At 44.9% G+C, this 20,312-nt stretch overlaps 2 protein-coding genes across 2 annotated transcripts in view; both read right to left on the bottom strand.

The window, feature by feature from the left end:
* LHFPL2 (lipoma HMGIC fusion partner-like 2) overlaps positions 1-20,312 on the bottom strand; it is a 275,944-nt gene that overhangs the window by 143,482 nt on the left and 112,150 nt on the right. Inside the window, exon 4 of the mRNA XM_011959208.1 lies at positions 4,807-4,911. The gene's annotated coding sequence lies outside the window, so the exon portion shown is untranslated. The remainder of the gene's footprint in view (positions 1-4,806; positions 4,912-20,312) is intronic.
* Positions 1-20,312, bottom strand: part of LOC105524187 — a 117,868-nt gene that overhangs the window by 34,831 nt on the left and 62,725 nt on the right. The window contains 5 exon segments of the mRNA XM_011959358.1: positions 7,709-7,776; positions 9,301-9,351; positions 11,520-11,634; positions 12,904-12,940; positions 19,855-19,991. Coding sequence (XP_011814748.1) covers positions 7,709-7,776; positions 9,301-9,351; positions 11,520-11,634; positions 12,904-12,940; positions 19,855-19,991 — 408 coding nt within the window.

The following is a 20,312-nucleotide window of genomic DNA, read 5'->3' as shown; positions in this document are numbered from 1 at the left end:
CTCTCCTTTCTCTTGAAGAAACCTTTATTGCTCTCCTCCTCATCCTTTTCCCTCTGTTTCTACTAATTTTGATCACAGAAAGCTTAATTTCAAAGTCAGAAGTCCAGGGACAGAATCCAGACTCCCCACTTCCCTACAAGGAGACCTCGGGCAAGTCACAGGACCACTCTTTGCCTTACTCCCTCTCTGCAAACATGAACAGAAATACCTGTCTACTCAGCAGGGCATTTATGAAGCCCCAAATAGGTACTACCACTCTGAACAGAACCGCATTCATCTGACAGAAGGCACAGCTGTGACTCTCTGCTAACTCTCTACCACGTGGTTTGACACTCGAATAATGCTCAGCTCAAAGGAATTTGTCTGATGACCACTATGCTCCAAATAAATCAAGTTAATAGCAGAGGACCCACAAGCCTTCCTCAGAAGTAAAAGACCAAGTCCCAGCTCTGCAGGAGCCCATTTCTCTGGTGGATTTCTTCATTTTCAGATGGAATGCCATGTTCCTCAGTAGCTGGCCGAGTCCTACATCAGAACTTGTAGCCACTAACCTCTCACTGTGGCAGGAGATACCATCTGTTCCTGACCATAGTGCCCTGAAGGGTTACTGTGCCTCCCGGCCCCTCCCTTGGCACACTGGAAATCGAGCTCTCCTTTTACCAGGAGAGACATGGACAGGCCCTGTGTGGTTCTGCTGATCCCAAAATGCCATCTTGCTGTGATAAAGATCTCAAAAGGGCTAATGAAATTATCTCCTCTGCCTTTTATTCCTCAGTAACAACCACAAAATTAGATAAAATGACCCCCTGCTCCTCTAATTTAAGGCCTACTTTATTACCTTCAACCCCAATTCTCTCTCTTTTAAACGGATATGAGACCCTGAAGGCCCACAGGCCAATGGGATTAGTAATTGCCGGCTTCTTCCTCCTGGCCTGTTCTCCAGAGAATGTCTCCTTCCCCCAGGGTGGGGTCACAATCAGTTCAATCTTCATGCTTCAGAGACATCCCCTTTGAACAAGATCAGATGTTTCCCCACCCCTCCCTGGTGCTCCGCTCAAAGGAGCAGCAGCCCCTTCTCACTCAGAGTATTGGCATCAACTCAGCCAGAAAGGCAATGGCAAAAAGGAGGAGGTCAGCATGGTTAATTGTCCACCCGGCTAAAACACAGGCCCACTCAAACCAGCACCTTGGGAGGGCTGGTCACCCCCGTAAAATGTTAAGTGCACTTTGAACCCAGGAACAAGGAGAATGAGAACTATTTTCCCCAGCCTGCTGGGCTGCAAGGAGAGCTTCAGCTGTTTGTTTTCTTTTTCAGATTGTGGCCATAAAGGGAAGGACTTCTCTGCAGTCATGTCAAGCAAGCAGATGAAATGCAGGCGAGGTGAGCCCTGAAGCTTGGCCATTAGGAAATAAAGTCAGAAAAGATAAGCATCAATGGAAGAGGTCTGAAGGCAGCCAACTAAGTCTTCCCCAGATTTGAAGAAGAAACCTGAGAAAACAGGATTTTAGAAGCCTTAGACATTGCTCAATGTAAGAATGATCCACAGGGAAAAGGAATCATATAGAATGCAGGATGTTTACTCTTTAACATTAAAAAAGATGGAAAAAGACTTTTTTTCAGTCTTTTGCCTATTTGGAAATGTTACTCCTATTAACTACTTAGCCAAAGGACTTCCTTCTAAAACAGGTCCATAGTGTTAAAAAGACACTAAGGAACAGGAAACAGTCATTTCTTAACTGAGAGCGGACATGATAGTGATAAAACAATACCTCCAATCTTTCTGTGAGGGAAAAATGCTAAGATATTCCATTTAAAATCAACTTTTCCTGGAAACAAGTACCTGTACGTTTTCTTGAAATCAACAACAAAACCCCTACAGTAGATAAGACAAACTAGTCAATCAATCACAGCTGATAAGCTACCTGGTTCAAGTAAAAGGTGGTTCCTAAATTATGCATTGATTGTGCTCTGGAAATGGAATGGAGCAAACTCTTCCCAGAGGTGTCAATATATGCGTGTAGCTTTGCAATGAAACTTGAAAGGCTGTTTTAGAGACTTTGCTTCCTCTTTAAGGAACTACAGCTAAAGATAAAGATTTTGCCTGAAAAAAAAAAAAAATTAACAAAGGCTGAGGGAGGATGTGCCTTGTATTAATCTTTGTACTAATACCTGGTTCCCAGGCATTTCAGCAATAAAGGAAATTGTGAGGCAGAGCCGAGTATGCTAATGGCACTGGAGTCCCAGATCAGGAGACAAGCTGCTGTGTCTGCTAGTTGCCTTTGCTCTGATTTCTCCCAAATGTCAACCCTGGAGACAAGGGGCCCATGTTGGACAGTGTCTTTGGATCAAGTCCAATCTACAAAAGCAGCTGTATTAAAAATATACACACACCCTGACATACAAATTCAACTGATAAGGCACTAGCAGTCCCACCTTCAGAAATAGTAAACATTTCACCGAATGAAAACACAGGACCTTATTAACAAGTCCAAAACACACATGACAAGTTCAGAAGCTTTAGGAGACTCAGGAACTAAACCACTTCTTGGACTACTTGGGGTAGTCAAGATTCAACTAACGACCTCTGTAAAGTGAGCCTGAACACACACCTGGTGAGCCCCCACATGGAGCCAGGCAGCTCAATAACTTGAGGGTTTGACCTACTCCATCATGGTTGCTGCTTTTCCTAACATGATTAGAACTGCATTGTAAAACAAGAGGGGCTCTGAGGATCAGGTATCTCCTAGAAGCTTGGTAAACTGCAGCTCATTATGAAGTGGCCAGCAGGGGCACTCTCCCTGCGTGGGGCAGTGTGGAGACCAGACTCCTAGCAAATGCCCTGCAGCAGCCTCTTCAGGGATGGTGTGACACAAACATTCAGTAACATCTCAAGTCCCAAAGACTGCTAAAACCCACGCATATGTTAACATCTGGGCTTTTTCATTTCATGTATTTTCTTAGCTTATTTTTCAAGTATGATAGACAAACTGATTCCATGGAGACTAGACATTCTCAGGCAAAGCTGAAATCCTCCTTCTATCCAAGCCCTGGGAAACTTGAAGACCATGAAGAGGGTCAGCTGGGAGTCAAGGTTCCTTTACTGCCTTGTCTTTCATTCAATTCTCCTTCAGGAAGCTGTACAGCTGGGCCTCAGCACCACATAGAAGAAATCATGGGGAAGTGACTATTTTTACGTGGCACTTACTGTCCGGGAACCTCTACTAGGTTGTGGAAAGCACATGCAGAAAGCAGAAGAAAATTTCTTTTGCTTTAGTGCTGCAAACACCCAGGATGGCAACTGGAAGGCTGAACAATGTGTAGTGTTAATGCGGAAGCAGAATAAGGCTGGGGCAAAACCTCAAGACCACATTCTCCTAGTGACAGTAGTCTTTGGCTAGATTTAAGTGCCACCCCAGGCATCAGAGAATTCAGCCACCCAGCGGCTCCTGAAAGGACTCAACTCTCATTCTGGCTCCAACAATCAGGTGATCCACTGCCCTGAGAGTTTCTACTCCCAACCCACAGGATAATGCAAGATCAACTCAAGCCAATCTGCATACCTCTTAAAGCACCCAACTTTCTAAGAAGAGTAGGGAAGACTCAAGTGCACTGATTTAAAAGTGTCATATCAAAATTATTTAAACCTAAACTGTGCTTTAAAACAAATGCTCAAGCCACTGAGACATATTTTTATCTCCTTCAGGCTGCCCATTGGGAAAGTCTACTGTTTGTTCCCTACTGCATTTACATTTAGATAATGTTCAATCCTATGGTGGTCTGCATGCCAACGGTAGGGCTGCCTGGGGGCTTCCAGGGTCTAGTTGACAACTCTGTGTCTCTCCAAGGGCAGCCAAGGAGTCTGGCTGCTCATGGCCACAGGATGCCATTTAGAGCATTATGGCTCCATGACCTAGCGTTATGCTATGCTACTTAGGATGAACATTCTTTCATTTATTGAAAATATGTTCCATGCCAGAAACCATGCTAGATGGGAGATGGTACCAAAAGGAACTCACAGACAAGAGGAAAAAGATGAGCACAAACAAGTAAGTAAAGCTCACCATGACAAGTTCAACGTGTTGTGTAAGCACAGAGAAGTGGCCATTTATTTTGCTGGGAAGCAGAAAAAGGTTACACTCTGAAAAGCCTCTCATTCAGATAGTTGATAAACAGGTGAAATTTGGGGCCAGGTGTGGTGGGTTATGCCTGTAATCCCAGCACTTTGGGAGGCCAAGGCAGGCAGATCACTTGAGGTCAGGAGTTCAAGACCAGCTTGGCCAATATGGCGAAACCTTGTCTCTACTAAAAATACAAAAATCAGCCGTGTGTGGTGGCATGTGCCTGTAGTCCCGGCTACTTGGGAGGCTGAGGCAGGAGAATGGCTTTATTCCAGGAGGGGGAGTTTGCAGTGAGCCAAGATCATGCCACTGCACTCCAGTCTGGCCTACAGAACAAGACTCCATCTCAAAAAAAAAAGAAAGAAAAACAGAAAAGAAAAAGAAAAAAAGAAATTTGGGCTGAATCTTAAAGGAAGAAAAGGAATTCTAAAGCACGGACCTAAACGGAAGAGAAAAGGGTGCTGAAACAAAGGAAAGAGGGCTGAGTAATGAGAAAGCCAGCCATGCCCATGAGCAAGCCAGCCAGGTAAACATCTTTACCAGGCCACTCACAACACCCACAGGGACCAATTTACACCTTTCTTAGAGAAGCCGCTGCCCCATATTTAAGGATTTCCTTTCTATTGAATGAGAACATTGGGTGGTTATCAGAGTGCATTGTCATATCTATAGTATAGGGACACCCACCTGGCTGTGAGCAGACCCAGGTCCCTCACTTGCATGAGGTGCTTCCTAACAAAATGCAGAAACCATAGGCCAGCTGTCAACTCAAGAGTCTGCTTCCCAACTCACCTGAAAAACAATTGGAAAAAGTCATTTTTATTATTAACGGGAGTAGCCAGTCTTTTGATGGTTCCAGCAGAAATCTGCAGCCTATGGCTAAGCTCTTTGGTCTCAGAGCAGAAAACAAGGCTAGTGTTACCTGGCCAAGGGGCTGGATCAAACAGACCTAGGTGACAATGCTGGTTTCACAACTCAGTGGCAGGGTAACTGCGGCCAGGTAGTTAACCTCCCTGTGCTTCAGTTTCCTCCCCTGCAGTACCTATCTCAGAATGATTAGGAAGGTCTTCTATATGCCAGGCACCTTCTATATGCCTGGAAATGCCTGCATAAATGGGTTCCCTACCCTCAGGGAGCTTACAGTCCACAAAGAGAAATAAATAAGTCGTAGTCACGACTTGTGTCAAAGCAGCTGATAGGAGCTGAAGGGAGGAAAATACAAGGGGACGTGGGAGCCTTTGCAGAGGCACCAGCTGATTTCCAAGGCATCAAAGGAAGCTCCCCAGAGCAAGGGAGGGCTAAAATGAGGAGGTGGCCAAACTAAAGAGCAAGCCAGGCAAAAGGAACAGTAAAATGGGGGGTCCTGGAAGCAAGAACGCAGTTCATAAAAGAAAGAAGTTGGTGCCCACTGAAGCATTTCAGATCACAAGAAGCCTTCTTGCAGCTGCTTTAGGGGAGTTTGGACTTTACCTTAAGGCTAATGCAAGCTCTGACATAGCAGAGGACACTGGGATGGTTCAGATGGCTTTCAGCAATACCAGAGAGGAGAACAAACTGGAAGGAGGCAACAACACCCCATCCTAGCTGCCCCAAATGCCACATCCTGCTGTGTCATGAGAGGACAGAAAGCCAATCCTCATGGTCAGAAGTGAAGCTGAGCTCCCCCAAGCATCTCCAGCGAACCACTGGTCGTGAAGCCCAGGTTCCTCCAGCATGAGGTGGTTCCTGCCAGGCAGACAATAGCTCAGCACACTGCCTCAGAGGCAGAGTCTGCCTGCCTCAACACACCCCTACCAAGTGCCTGAGTGGCACCGTGTGGTGCAGCAGCATCACCTGGGAATGTGTCAGAAACACAAATTCTCCACCATCCCAGTACTAGTGACTCAGAATCTCTGGGGTGGGACCCACATTCAGTGTATTCACAAGTCCTCTGGGTGACAGTGATGCTTGCTAAGGGCAAGTCCTGGGGTACAGAGCGGGCCCAGCCTGCTAACCCGACAGCGACTCTGTGCTCAAGGCCTCACACTCCACAGTGCTTTGAAGCCCATTTCTGTTGTAAAAAATACACAAAGCTGGTTTTTATGCATGGCACCATTCCCAGTCCTGGGGACCAATGGGATAGGGGACTGAGCCACCTTTAGGGTGGGGAGGTGGAGGTGGTAGTTCAGGCAAGGCCCTTCCTCTTCTCCTGGGCCCTCATCTGTTTTAGGACAGGCAAAGGGAACTCGAGCTTTAAGGAAAGAGAACGCATGATTCTCCTTTTAGACATTTCTCCTCCCACCTAGATACAGAATCTGACGGCTCCATAAATGAAACACTGAGGTCGCCCTGGAAGGCTCCATGTGGTTTTATCAGAGGGTCAAGTTTCTTCCTGGAGCGTGAACCAAACTCTGTGGTTACAAAGACACCAAGGCCCAGGAGCCATAAAGTAATTCAGGATTCAGAAGAGCCCAGTTTATCTTCCTCTTTCTTTGAATATCTATCTTCTCCTTACAAAAAAAAAAAAAAAAAGATTACCCCTCCCCCACAAAAAAGCATATTTCTGTAAACAGCAGGCAAGTTCTCACATTCTTGTTTATGTTTTCATAGCTCTTACTTTCTTTACAAAAGGGGATGGGGGGCGGGGGTGGAGGCCAAAGCACCAAAATAGCACTCAGGTCATGAAGGGAGATGATGCTCCACTCAGCTCCCAGGGCCTACCCCCAACACCAATGCCACCGTGAGGGTGGCTGTGCTGCAGGAACTCACAGGAAGTCATGCGGGGTATGGGGGCAGTGAGGACACTATTCTCAGCGCACCTCAAGTAGTGCTGCAGAAACCCCAGCTGCCTCCCCATGTTCAGGCAGCACCCTGTGTTTGCATGCTGTAGCCCTCTGGCCTCCCCACCTGCCCCTGTGCCTGTGGTCCCACACCTCCAAAGGCTTTCCATGGCCAAACACACTGCCACACCTGCTAGCCCTCAGCAATCATGGCTCTTCCACCTGTCTCTCCCCACTAGACTGTGAGCTTTCTGAGGGGTGTAATAAGCATGTGTTGAATAGATGACTGAATATACAGCCATATGGATTCACCTGGAATAAGAGTTTCAGGCCTGGATTCCATCCCCTCACTCTTTCCAGTTCAAAGAGGCAAAACGATTTGCCCAAGGCTGCAGAGCAAGCTGACGGCACAGGAAGGTCAGGGAGGCAGAACAGACAGTTCTTACCAATTTCTGCCTTTCACAGGCTGTGTTCCCATCTTTCCTGAGTACCATGCCCCCTTGAGGACAAAGATATTTTATGTGTGATAAGAATGGATTCATTTTTTGTGTGTTTCATTTCAAGAACATGGAGGAACATCTTATGAATCTTAGAATGTGGGGCACTAAGCCCAATCTAAGGACAGAGCAGGGAGGCCAAGAGAGGAAGAGTCGAGAAATGGCTCTGAGCCGTGGAGTAGGTCAGTTCTGCATAGACGTTCCCAGAGTTCTGGTCCCTGGGGAGTGCTTCTGTGTAAGTCCTCTGTCGGTTCTGGTTTACTCCGGCAGCAGAGACAAGAGAATCTCTCAACCCATCCCCACTCTGTTCTGAAAATATATTCCACCACTTACACAAGCTTTGGCTTTGGCAGCAGAATGCCCAAGTTCAGTTTCTTTTTGCCAGCCAGGGGCTGAGAACTCTGCAAATGTAATGATTCTTTACAGATACAAAAGAGAAAGCATGAGCTAATGCACATTATCTAGGTGGCATGCAATCTCAGGAGAGTCAAGCCCTTCTTTTCAAGATGTCCCCAACACTCCCACTGTCCCCGCTTCCCCTGAGAGAAGGGGCGGTTTCTGCTCCTGGCCAAGCTCACCTGCTAAGCAGGTACAGAAAATGGATCATTTTCCAAGTCTCAGATTTAGCTTATCTCTCAAAACTAAACTGACTTTAAAAAACAAAACCGGACGGGCACAGTGGCTCACACCTGTAATCCCAGTACTTTGGGAGGCTGAGGCAGGCAGACCACGAGGTCAAGTGATCAAGACCATTCTGGCTACCACGGTGAAACCCCATCTCTACTAAAAAATACAAAAAATTAGCCAGGCATGGTGGCGGGCACCTGTAGTCCCAGCTACTTGGGAGGCTGAGGCAGGAGAATGGTGTGAACCCAGGAGGCAGAGCTTGCAGTGAGCCAAGATCGCACCACAGGACTCCAGCCTGGCCAAGAGAGTGAGACTCCGTCCCAAATAAATAGATAAATAAATAGAAAAAAAATAAAAACCAACCATCCAAAACAATCCTATGCACAATTATGGTGTTTAGTCTTAGTTTTCATATATAGATCACTTGGCTTTTCATTACAACTCGTATGTGAAATGGCCACATTAGAAATGTGCCAAATGCATCTTAAATGATATTAAAGTTCCCATCACACACACACACCAATTAAATGAATGAGAACAAGTTCTGCGTAGTGCCCTCCCACGCACGCTGTGCTTTTCTTGAGCTGCCTGGACACCTGGTACCTGAGGCTGCCATCTGTGGCCCTGCATCCTGCTCTGCCCTCCTTGAAGAGTGGCCCATACTCCACCCTATCAAAGTCCATTCCCTGTACACTCTGATCCTAAGAAGCATTCTATTAAGTTATTCCTGTTAACGTATGAGTCACAAATGCATCGCCTGTCCTATGGATGCTTACACGTCTAATAAGAGGCTTAAAGGGAAACACTTCACCCAATTTCTCTAATGGTAGAATTGTAAACACAACACTAAGTGAATTCCACCTTTTGAGTAAGGAGCTATGTCCAGCTGATCCCTCCACACTGACCATTTCCTACTTCACTGGTCTCATAAGCTGACTTTGCCCCTAAGGTAAGGCTGAGACCGATCCTGCATCTTTAGGAATAGAGGTTAATTTCCATACAATTGTGGAAGGTCAAACTCCTTAACCTCACAAGTCACCTGGATCAGAACCAAGCTGGTCTGTGGAGGATAGGGCCCCTTGTTCATCCATTTCTGGTCATCCATTACTTAACAATGCTCATTATCTCCAGTGTCTGAACCAAAGTAGGAAACAGTGGGAAAAATCACTATCAAGACATTCTTAAAGACTTCTCTACAGAGGCCCAAAGCTTGTATAGTCCAGTATCTTTGAGCACTTAATAGTCAGTATCTGTAAAACCTTCCTAAAAATAAAGGCTTCACAGAACTGACTTCTTACACTGTTAACAAAGGCCTCTCTGATTTGGCTCCATCCAAGATAGAAGTCTCTCTGTAAGAGCAAAAGCATGTGTTAAGATAAAAAGTGAAGTGGATCCAATGGGACAGAAGACAGCCCTTCACAAGCAAGTATCTAAGAGGCCAAGAAGTAAAAAGGCAAGGGTGTCCCTCAGACATGGCCAATATCACAGGCTCAGACAGACAGGTTTCTAAACTGATGCTTCTCTAAATTGGTTTTTCTAGAGCCTTCCTGATCATAAGAACTACCTAGAAGCTTTGTTTAAAAGATACAGATTCCCAAGACCCACTCCAGACCTATGAAGTCAAAACCCCTGGTAGGGTCTGGTAACACACATGTCTAGCCAGCACCTTAGCGGGGTGTCAGGCAAGTTTCAGAAATAATGCTCCAAATGAAACAACAGGCAACTTTTTAGAAGCTTTGTAATCACATAACCTTGAAGTTACAGGGTATGTGGGAAAATGCAGGTTTAATGGAAGAAAGTTAGAGCCTTCTTAACCTAGTGAAACTTATGGAATATAACCAACATGAAATGAGGAAATCATTTTAACTAACTTGGCGGGTGGGGGAAGCCTTCCCCTGTAGCTTTACCGTATCTCAACTGGAAGAGCTCATAACCTCCCTGCCCTAAAGGATTGAGGGCATCCCCGCACAGTGGCTCCCAACAGCTATTAAAGGCCCAAATGGAAGTGCCAGGGCTGAGGGCTCGCAGTCTCATCCCAATAGAGGCCAGCCCTAAGTAGCAGGCAACCAACTTCAAGTCAGACCTCATGGGCCCTCCTGGCACGCACAGTTCAGCCCTGACAGGTCTCGGCCGCCAGCTGCCTATTCCATAGTCTCTTTCATGGTCCAGTTGAATGTGAGGCCTTGCTATTCAAAGTGAGCTCCACAGGAGTAGCAGGGGCAGCATCACGGGGAGAGCTTGTTAGAGATGCAGAATCCTAGGCCCCACCCAGCCCTGCTGTATCAAAGTCTGTATTTTAACAGGATTCCTGCCAATTATTGGGCACAGTCAAGCTTGAGAAGCCCTGCTGAAGGGGTATGGACTTCTACCCACAACTGGGAACATCAGCCTCCCCACTCGGGCTCCAGCCTCTCAGAAGCCTTCCTTCCTCCCTCACACTCTTTACTCAGGTTTGCCTGGAGCCAGATCACCATCAGCAGGACCCAGTTTTTAGGAAGTTAAAAGGAGGCAGTAAGTTCTGATTGTGTCTCACATTCTCATCTGGCTGTAACATCTGCCTCCCTTCGAGGGCAGAACTACAGACCTTGTGATCATAAATCAGCAGAGACAATCCAAAGTCAAACAATACCATGGAATGCTGGCTCTTTGGTTCCAGCACAATGTTAATGAGGTCGAGGTCACGGGTATGATTAGCTTCCTCTGTATCTTGGCACAGACTCCAACCCTCTGCCCTCCGGCCGCCTGCAAAGGCTGACGCACCCTTGGTTACTAAGAGAACTGGAGAAGAATGACAAGGGTAGGCTAACAGAGCAGCACCAGTTAATGACTCAAAGAACCTGAGTGACTGACAGGCTGCATGTATCAAAGAACGACTTGTGGCCCAGAGGGAAGGCTGACAAGACAGATGACCAGGTCAGAATTCAAAACTACCTGGACAGGCCGAACATGCCAGAACTGAGAAAGCTGAAATTTCACAAGAAGAAATGAAAGTCCCATGATCAAGGTTTCAAAAATCAAATATATACATCCCAAACTAGAAGAAATCTAATTGGATGGCAGTTCTTAAGTTTTTTAAATTTTTTAAAACACTCAAGTTTTGTTGACCAATATGGATATTAAGAAAGCTAGAAGCCTCTTAAGGACCAGAAGTCTAGTTTCCAGACCAAAAGGAGCAGTGGTTCTTCCCTAACATGGCTGGTCAGACTATCCTTAAAGGCCCCCCGGCCACCTGTCGACACAGGTGTATACACAAACTCTCACACCTTCCCACCACCACCACCATTTGGGTTCTTATTATTCAGTGTGGCCTCTTCACCCCATACTGGCTACAGCTCTTTTTGGCTTTGTAACATAGTGTAAACATTTCACACATCAGCTTAGTCCCCTCTCATGCTGCCCTTTCTTTACAATACATTTAAGCACAAGCTGGAGAAAAAAAAAAAAACCCCCACATAAATAGTAAAGACAACCTAAGCACACCCACTTACTAAAAGGATTCAGATCAAAAATGACTTACAGTCACCAGTTTAAGCCGGCACACTATGCTACGAATTACAGCATGGATCCACGCAGAGTCAGTAATTAAGTTGGTAATTATGAGTTTCCACTGCAGAAGAACCCTGAAAGGCCCACTATAAGCATGAGCAAATGAAAGAGTATCTGTTTAGACATACCTCTCTAGAATGTAGAATCATCTTCTAAGAACGGACAGTGGGCCATTTTAAAAAAGAAAACAAATGTGATTTTACATTGCTTTTAAAGTTGTGAGCCACGTTTTTCTTATGTGTCTATTTAATATACAAGTGTTAGTCATTTACAAATACAGAAACACTGCTTACTGGTTAAGTCTGCAATTCCCAGACTATCCAGTCTGTTATTTTTAATTCAGAAAATGTGTTCTCTATGAACAAGAGAAAGTTAATTTTTTAAGAAGTTATTTTGCCCTTAATAAGTGTGTGCCATGCACCACTTATCTGAAGATTGAATGAGGCTCCTGTGAATGCAATTACAGCCTTCCTTAAACAACTGGCTAAATGCCTTAAAACTAGAAAACATGTGAAATTCAGCCCAATTGCAGCCTGCCCCAGGAGAAAGGAAGCTTGAACTCCAGGTGCCCGGAGAACACAGCACAGTGTGGAAAGCAAAAAAAATGCTGAACAATAGAATCAGGAGAGGAAAAAGAGTCCCTCTTAATTTTCCGGGCATGTGGGGAGCTTGTTGCTAAAGAAGTATTTCAGATCTCACTGCTGGTTAAGGTTCCACTGAACGGTGAAATTAAAAAAAAAAAAAAAATCTAACATGCCAGTACAGCATTTATTTAATTCAGTATTTCTTATCAACCAGGTTTATTTCAGTACTTCTTATCAATACAACAGAAACACCTCACAAATCACACTTAAAATGTTTATGAAAACATACCAAACATACCCACTGTAAGGGGTGGGGTCTTCCCTATCATTCAGAGGAAGCTGCCCCATTCTGGATCTGGGTCACAGCCCCCAGTCCTAGGTACATTCCTGCAGCCTTCCAGTATTTATAACTATATCAACAATGAGGAGGAATGTCAGTTGTTTAAAGGCAGAAACTGCCTTACAAAAGATGCACTATGGATGTAAAGCGATGTATGATGTTGTGACCAAAACCACTGCTACAGTTTTGTACAGAAACCAGAATATTTCCCCAGCTCTTTAGTTCTGATTTTAAAAAGCAACATGCTACTTATAGAAAATCTGAGAAACAGAAAAATAAAGAAAAAAAATAGTCACTCATAACCCCATTAAGATAACTAAATAAAATTTTAGTCTCTGTCCTTCCAACCCTGTTAAGCAGGCAAGGATGAGGTGAGGTGTTATTGCTGGTTGCACAGACTAACAATAATTAATCATCCCCACTGGACTTACCCTAAATCCACAGCAGTAAGAGGAGTAACGGCTGTGCCTGCAATTCAACAAGCATTCACTAGGGCCTGCTTGGCACACTCTCATTCCGCCACAAATGAATGAAATGCAAATTAACACCAGTAGCCCTTGAGGGTCATTTGGTAACTTCAAAAAAGAAGGTAGATAAACCTCATCCCTGGTGGACATGAAAACAAGAGTTAGTTCTCCTAGTACGGAGAGTAGGAGAGCCTGGCCACCCACTCTGAGGCAACGGAAGGAAATGTTTCAGTGGAAGGGTGTGCAGAGCAGTTGGAGATGAAGACCTGGGAACCGCACACCTGCGCAGCTAGCTGCCCATTAGCAATGCATGGGTTCCTGGGAATCTGTGTGCTTTTAGGACCAGAGAGATTCAACCCACAAGGGAAATGTTCTTAGTCTCACAAACAGGGAGAGCTTTAAAACTGTCAGAACACCCTAGTTTCCGTATATCAACCTGGGCTACTAATCATCCACCTATTACCCTTGTGCAGTCAAAGGCCAGACAACCTGGTTACCTCTAGTTGAACCATGCTCTGTGCTTAAGGCACAAGGAAAGAATTGTTTCTACTGCTGATGTCACCAGAGTGTTAAACATTGTTCATTATTAACCAGTTCAAATATTCCTCTTTCAAATACTATAACTGGGTACAGGTTTCCTCGCTTATTTTTTTTAATGTGAAGAGTTGTAAAAGTTAGTTTGACTGAACTTCAAAAGTTCACCCCCAAGTAAATACCTTGGAAGTCTTATTTAAGTTTGACAAAAATATGTGTAAAATAGTCTCCATAAAACCACTTAATCATTATAATGTGTTATTAAATCAAAGTCAGAACAAACCCAGAAGAAAAATCCAAATACACTGAGGTTCTCCTTTCTGGTCCTGCCAAGTCTCAAAATCAAAGTTGGGTGTTTCTCTTGACCTAGCTGATTAAAGTTTAGGAAAACGTGCAGATAACACACCTCTTTAACCGTATTCAATATCTTGTAGATATACACAAAACTAGTTTACATTCTCAGCAAGTGAAGTTCATCTTACATTTTCTTAAATATATTTATTGTATTTAAGAAAATGTACAGTATATATACACACACACACAGATGTTCAAGCTGCTATAATAAAATACCATATATGGGACAGCTGAAATGACAAACGTTTACTTCTCACAGTTCTGAAGGCTGGGAAGTCCAAGATCAAGGTGCCAGATTTGGTTCCTGATGAGGGCCCTCTTCCTGGCTTGCAGACAGACAGCGCCTTTTTGTTGCATCCTCACACACTGGAGAGTGAGCTCTGGTCTCTCTTCCTTTTCTCATAATAACACTGGTCTTATTATGGAGGTCCCACCCTCATTATCTCATCTAAGCCTAATTACCTCCCAAAGGTCCTACCTCCACATACTATCACCTAGGGGGTTAGGACTTCAACATATACATGAATCTGGGGGGACATAAATATTCAGTCCTTAACACACACGTGTGTGGTATCAATTTTATCAGTTATACATCCTAGCTATCAAACACATTCACAACCACTCCATGTACATTTCTCTTAACTATCTCAGTTTAAAATAACAATGAGCAGAACTCACCAAGTCTGCAAAATCACATCAGTAGGAGCCTGGTCATTTGAGGCCAAAGGCAAGGGCTTGATGGACAATCAAGCCAGTCAGGCCTGGTAAAGGGATCAGAGAAAATTTCACTTACAAGGACACAAGTTACTCTTGCACCTAGCATCAATTAGTAAACCTCAACATGCCAAGCAAGAGAGGAAGGCCTCCCTACAAACACTTGCCACTACTATAAAAAGAACTCCCTCTATCATCTCTAGCTCCAGACCTCGCCTCCTGACTCTAAATCCAACTTTTTGGTGGACATCTCTCCTTGGAAGGCTTGTAGTTCAGTTTTGGATCCAACTGAACTCATTACTCCTTGCCGTCTCTCTCCAAACCGAGGTTCCCACAACTGCTTACCCCAGTGAAAGGTGCCATGACCCGTAAGAGTCAAAGTGCACACTCCCTCTCCTAGGGGACCACCCCAGGAGATGAACAGGAAGTGGGGTCAATATCTGCAGGCCTCTCCTCTCCGCCACCCAGTCCAGCCAGGATTTCTGCACTCTGGTCCTAGCCTCCCAGCTCACCTTGTTCCCTGCCCTCTTTGTTACCTAGCCCACCTTATGGCCATGGAGCTCTTTCTAAAGTGCGATATGATCACAGCATTCACCTGCTACAAATGCTCCAGCCTTCGCACAGCTTTCAAGATGAAATACAGACTCCCTTAGCTTAGTGCCCAAGACCCCAAACCCTCAGGTACTTCCCAGCACAACCTTGACTCTAGTCCAACAATTACTGTCAGCGCCCTGGCTGCACTATACCTTTCCAAGCCTTCTAGACTCCAGACTTACGTATTATCTTATCATGTATTACTGTAATTTTTAAAGTAATGAAAAAAAAGAAAAAACAGGCCGGGCGCGGTGGCTCAAGCCTGTAATCCCAGCACTTTGGGAGGCCAAGACGGGTGGATCACGAGGTCAGGAGATCGAGACCATCCTGGCTAACATGGTGAAACCCCCTCTCTACTAAAAAAATACAAAAAACTAGCCGGGCGAGGTGGCGGGCGCCCGTAGTCCCAGCTACTCGGGAGGTTGAGGCAGGAGAATGGCGTGAACCCGGGAGGCGGAACTTGCAGTGAGCTGAGATCCGGCCACTGCACTCCAGCCTGGGCGACAGAGCGAGACTCCGTCTCAAAAAAAAAAAAAAAGAAAAAACAAAACCTTGAAGGTGCATGATGAAACAAGTATTCACTCTTTTCTTTCCTCTTTCAGCCACATCTTCTACACCAAGAGAGAATCAAGTATTTCGAATGCCGGCTGAGACTCTTCCCTGGACACAATCTGGCTTTTATCAGTCGATGATCAGATCCTACCTTTGACTCCTTCTTTGCCTTTCTAAGGCTGACATGTCTCACGTGCAGGAAAAATTGCCAGTTTTTAATAAAAAAGATTGTATTTACTTAGAAGCATTATGTCAACAAAACAGTCACAACTTTTTTGTTTTTTTCTGCAATTACAGAATGGTATTCAATTCGCAGAACATTCATAAAAGCTGCATCAGAGACAACTGAAGATGAAAACACTACCAACCCCATATATTAATTTCTGCTGTGCACCAACGAGAGCCTGCTTTAAATTTACATGCCAGTTTACAAGCCCTACACTGTATTAGGAAAGGTTAGTGGCTACTGAAAATATCACCAGGGTCGGGCATGGTGGCTCACGCCTGTAATCTCAGCACTTTGGGAGGCCAAGGCAGGCGGATCCCTTGAGATCAGGAGTTTGAGACCAGCCTGGGCAACATGGTGAAACCCCATCTCTACTAAAAATACAAAAAATTAGCCAGGCGTGGTGGCGTGCACCTGTAGTCCCAGCTACTCAGGAGGCTGAGATGGGAGAATCATTTGAACCCGGGAGGAGGAGGCTGCAGTGAGCTGAGATCATGCCATTGCACTCCAGCCTGGGTGACAGAGGGAGACTTCGTCTCAAAAAGAAAAGAAAATACCACCAGGACAGGACTATCTAAAGATAACATTTGGTAGTGTGTTAACTATACAAAAAAAGACTATGTACGGTTTAAAAACAAATGTTACACAGTCTTCCATTTCAATTTCTTTCTTTAAAAGAAGTAAATTGTGGCCGGACGCGGTGGCTCAAGCCTGTAATCCCAGCACTTTGGGAGGCCGAGACGGGCGGATCACGAGGTCAGGAGATCGAGACCATCCTGGCTAACCCGGTGAAACCCCGTCTCTACTAAAAAATACAAAAAACTAGCCGGGCGACATGGCGGGCGCCTGTAGTCCCAGCTACTTGGGAGGCTGAGGCAGGAGAATGGCGTAAACCCAGGAGGCGGAGCTTGCAGTGAGCTGAGATCCGGCCACTGCACTCCAGCCTGGGCGGCAGAGCGAGACTCCGTCTCAAAAAAAAAAAAAAAAAGAAGTAAATTGTATATAGGTAGTTTAAATGCTTTATAGATAAGAAAAAAAAAACTGTGCTAGAACCAACTTATTCATCATCATCATCTTCATCTTCCTCCTATTCCCTCTTTTTCTTGCTTTTTTTCAGCCTTGACAACTCCCTTTTAGTCCCAGCTACTTGGGAGGCTGAAGCAGGAGAATGGCGTGAACCCGGGAGGCGGAGCTTGCAGTGAGCCGAGATCATGCCACTGCACTCCAGCCTGGGCGACAGAGCAAGACTCCGTCTCAAAAAGAAAACTCTGAGGAGCTGACTGAGAATCTGGGTGCTTCTTCTTGTGCTCCTCCCAACAAGTGTGCACAAAGAATGCATATCACATTTTACCTCTCAGCTTCCTTGGATCTCCTTTGCCCATGTTTAGTCTTTTTTTTTCCTCAGTGAGCCAGAGTCGCCCAGCTCTGTCTCTATGGTGCTCAGTACACTGCAAACTGTTTGTTTTCATTGCATGCGAAACAATTTGTTTCACTGGCCAGTAGTTGTGCTCAGCCACTAAAACTGAATACTTTATCATAAAGAACAGAAAGAAATAGGCCTCCCCTTCTCCCTTTGGAAGACCCACAGGACTAGCTGTACCCTGCCACCACCCCCAGCCCCAGCCAGATCACTTCCCTCTGACCAGGCTGGAGAGTGGAAGGCAAGGACACCCAACATGCCACGTTCCAGTACAGCTCTTCTGAGACAAAAAGGGAGCTTCCAGGGTCTATGGAAGTCCTTTGAAAACAGAGGTGTATGGTTGTTTTTTTTTTCTTCTTCTTCTTCTTCTGTGTACTCTGTGAGAGGAGAGGCCTGCTCTTGGTTCTTGCTGTGTTACCAGAGTCCAGAACAGAGCCTGGCCCAAGGGAGCGGCTCCCTAGGTATTTGCTGAATGACAGGATGAATGACTGGACGAATGAAGAAACAAACAGGCACTCTCCCTAAATTAGAAGGAGTAATGCATAGCAGAGTTCCTCTTCTCAGTAAGCACTATTGTGCTAACAATGCCTTTGGTTCACTTTGGGGCACAATCTTAGCAAAAACTGGGAAGTGCATCATTAACCCCAAGACAGACAGACAGACAGACAGACAGACACACACACACACACACATATATATATATATATATATTTTTTTTTTTGAGTCTTGCTCTGTCAACCGGGCTGGAGTGCAATGGTGCCATCTCAGCTCACTGCAACCTCCACCTCCCGGGTTCAAATGATTCTCCTGCCTCAGCCTCCTGAGTAGCTGGAACTACAGATGCGTGCCACCACGCCTGGCTAATTTTTGTATTTTTAGTAGAGACAGGATTTCACTATGTTGGCCAGGCTGGTCTCGAACTGCTGACCTCGTGATCCACCCACCTCAGCCTCCCAAAGTGCTGGGATTACAGGTGTAAGCTACCGTGGGCCCAGCACCCAAGACATATATTAAAGCTTTTTGGAGTAAATTCTAGAGATTAGCTATTTGCTTCTTGTTTGTATCTAAGAACAGTAAGCATTGGGTAAAATGTTGCTTTTAAGAGTTCCAAAAGAGGCACTTACCATGTTCATTACTACAGTTTTCTTTCTACCTCAAATAAAATTTGGATATTCACTTTGGTGGGACCTAATACTTCAAGCTGCCATTGCAACGGGACATGTAGCCTGGAACTGCAAGCCACATCTGGGTTCCACCTCTAGACTCAAATAGTGCCTGCATTAAACTCCCTAGAAATGGAAGACCAGAAAAGGCTAACCAGCATGAGCCAAAAGGATGCGGCTTGCAAGTTCCAGAAAGCTCAGTGTTTTTGAGTGTAGGCTGGCAGGACACGGGTCCAACTTCAACTCACTCTAAAATCAGGTATCTCTGCGTTAGCTGTTTAACAGGCACCACGTTTTCCTAGGGATTTGGAAAATCTGATCATCATCAGTAACATTTTCTAAGCACTTAGTGTGAGGAACCATCCTAAGTCCTATAAATCAGTTAATCTTCAAGGTGATTATCTGAGCTGAATTCTTATCATCACCATTTTATAGACACAAAAACAGAGAAATCAAATAACATGCCCAAGGTTTAGGTACATCTGGAGCCCAACAGCCCAAGTTTGGGTCTCCTATATTTGGGTTTACCATTTCATCAATTCTTTGCAGTAAAGAAGTTGAGAAGCTGTATACAGTGTTCATTAAAAAGAAATATGTAGTTTTTTTATATTGTTTTTCTATCATCTCCTACTATGAACTTTTCCTCCCTGCCCAAACACTGGGTGGTGCCATCAACACTGAGCCCATGCATATGGTGAACAGCATACATTACTTCTTCCAGAAGGCACTGCTTTGTTCTCATCTACAAAGATCCTTCTTCCTTCCTATAGACAAATGACTGGTTCACATATCATGACTCAATTTATATTCAACAATGTTCATTTGCAGTGTAATTATTCTTCCTAATTAGGCTGCTCTGAAGACAAATGACTGCCCCACCCCATCCCCTCTCCTATAACACACAATGTCTTTTTCCTGATATAAAATGTTTGCTGCACCCTTAGAAAAAACCACAAGAAGCCACAGTCTGCTCTCCATGTGACCACTTAGAGAAAAATACTATTTTAAGATAGTGTTTCATCTGATATTACTTCAAAATCAGAATCAGATTTCTAATGGATCAAAAAGCTTATCATAATATGACAGCAAAATAAATGAGAATCTTGGATTTTCTCTTTCCTATTTTAAAAACATTTCCTCTTCCCGCGAACATGTGTTCTCTATCTCTTAAATTTAAAAAGGAGTAGTTTCTAAAAGAGAACCAGTACGAAAGAAACAGAAATACCAGCAAAAGTCAACACCAAAGAAGTCAGTATCTGATCCTCTCTTAAATCTGGCAGGAGTGGAGCTCTCTGGCCAGTGGCAAAAGCAATATGCAGGTTATAAATATTCCTTCAAGCTCAGTTACTCAGGTTTACCTCTCTGGGGTGAGCCTCTAACAGCTCTGGCTCGCCCGAATCTTGACTCCCTCGGCTCCAGCACACAGTTTCCATAGCGGCCGCGTTGTGATTTCAAAAAGTTCTCTTTTCCCCGTAGGTCACCCACCGATGATAACCTACATGCACAAACACACTCACACAATCACAGCAGAGAAAATGGGACATACAGGAAATGGCTCGGGTGGAGGCGAGGACAGGGGGAGGAGATAGGACTTTGTCTGTACTCTGGTCTTACTCCCATTGAAACAGCACATGGACTTTCATGGAACTCATGACCATCCTGAAATAACAGAAAAGTTGAACGGGATTGAAGAAAACCCTTTGCTTTTCTACGTTCGAAGAACACTGGGCCACTGAATGGAAGCGGGGGAAAAAAACTGTGTGCCTAAAAACATCCAGAAACACATGCAGAGTCTCCCCAGTCCTTCGCCCATCCC

This window comes from Colobus angolensis, unplaced genomic scaffold (genome assembly GCF_000951035.1).
Source record: "Colobus angolensis palliatus isolate OR3802 unplaced genomic scaffold, Cang.pa_1.0 Scaffold49, whole genome shotgun sequence".
In the NCBI taxonomy this organism is placed as follows: Eukaryota; Metazoa; Chordata; class Mammalia; order Primates; family Cercopithecidae; genus Colobus; species Colobus angolensis.
The sequence above is the reverse complement of the archived record's forward strand: the minus strand, read 5'-3'. Positions and strand labels throughout refer to the sequence as shown.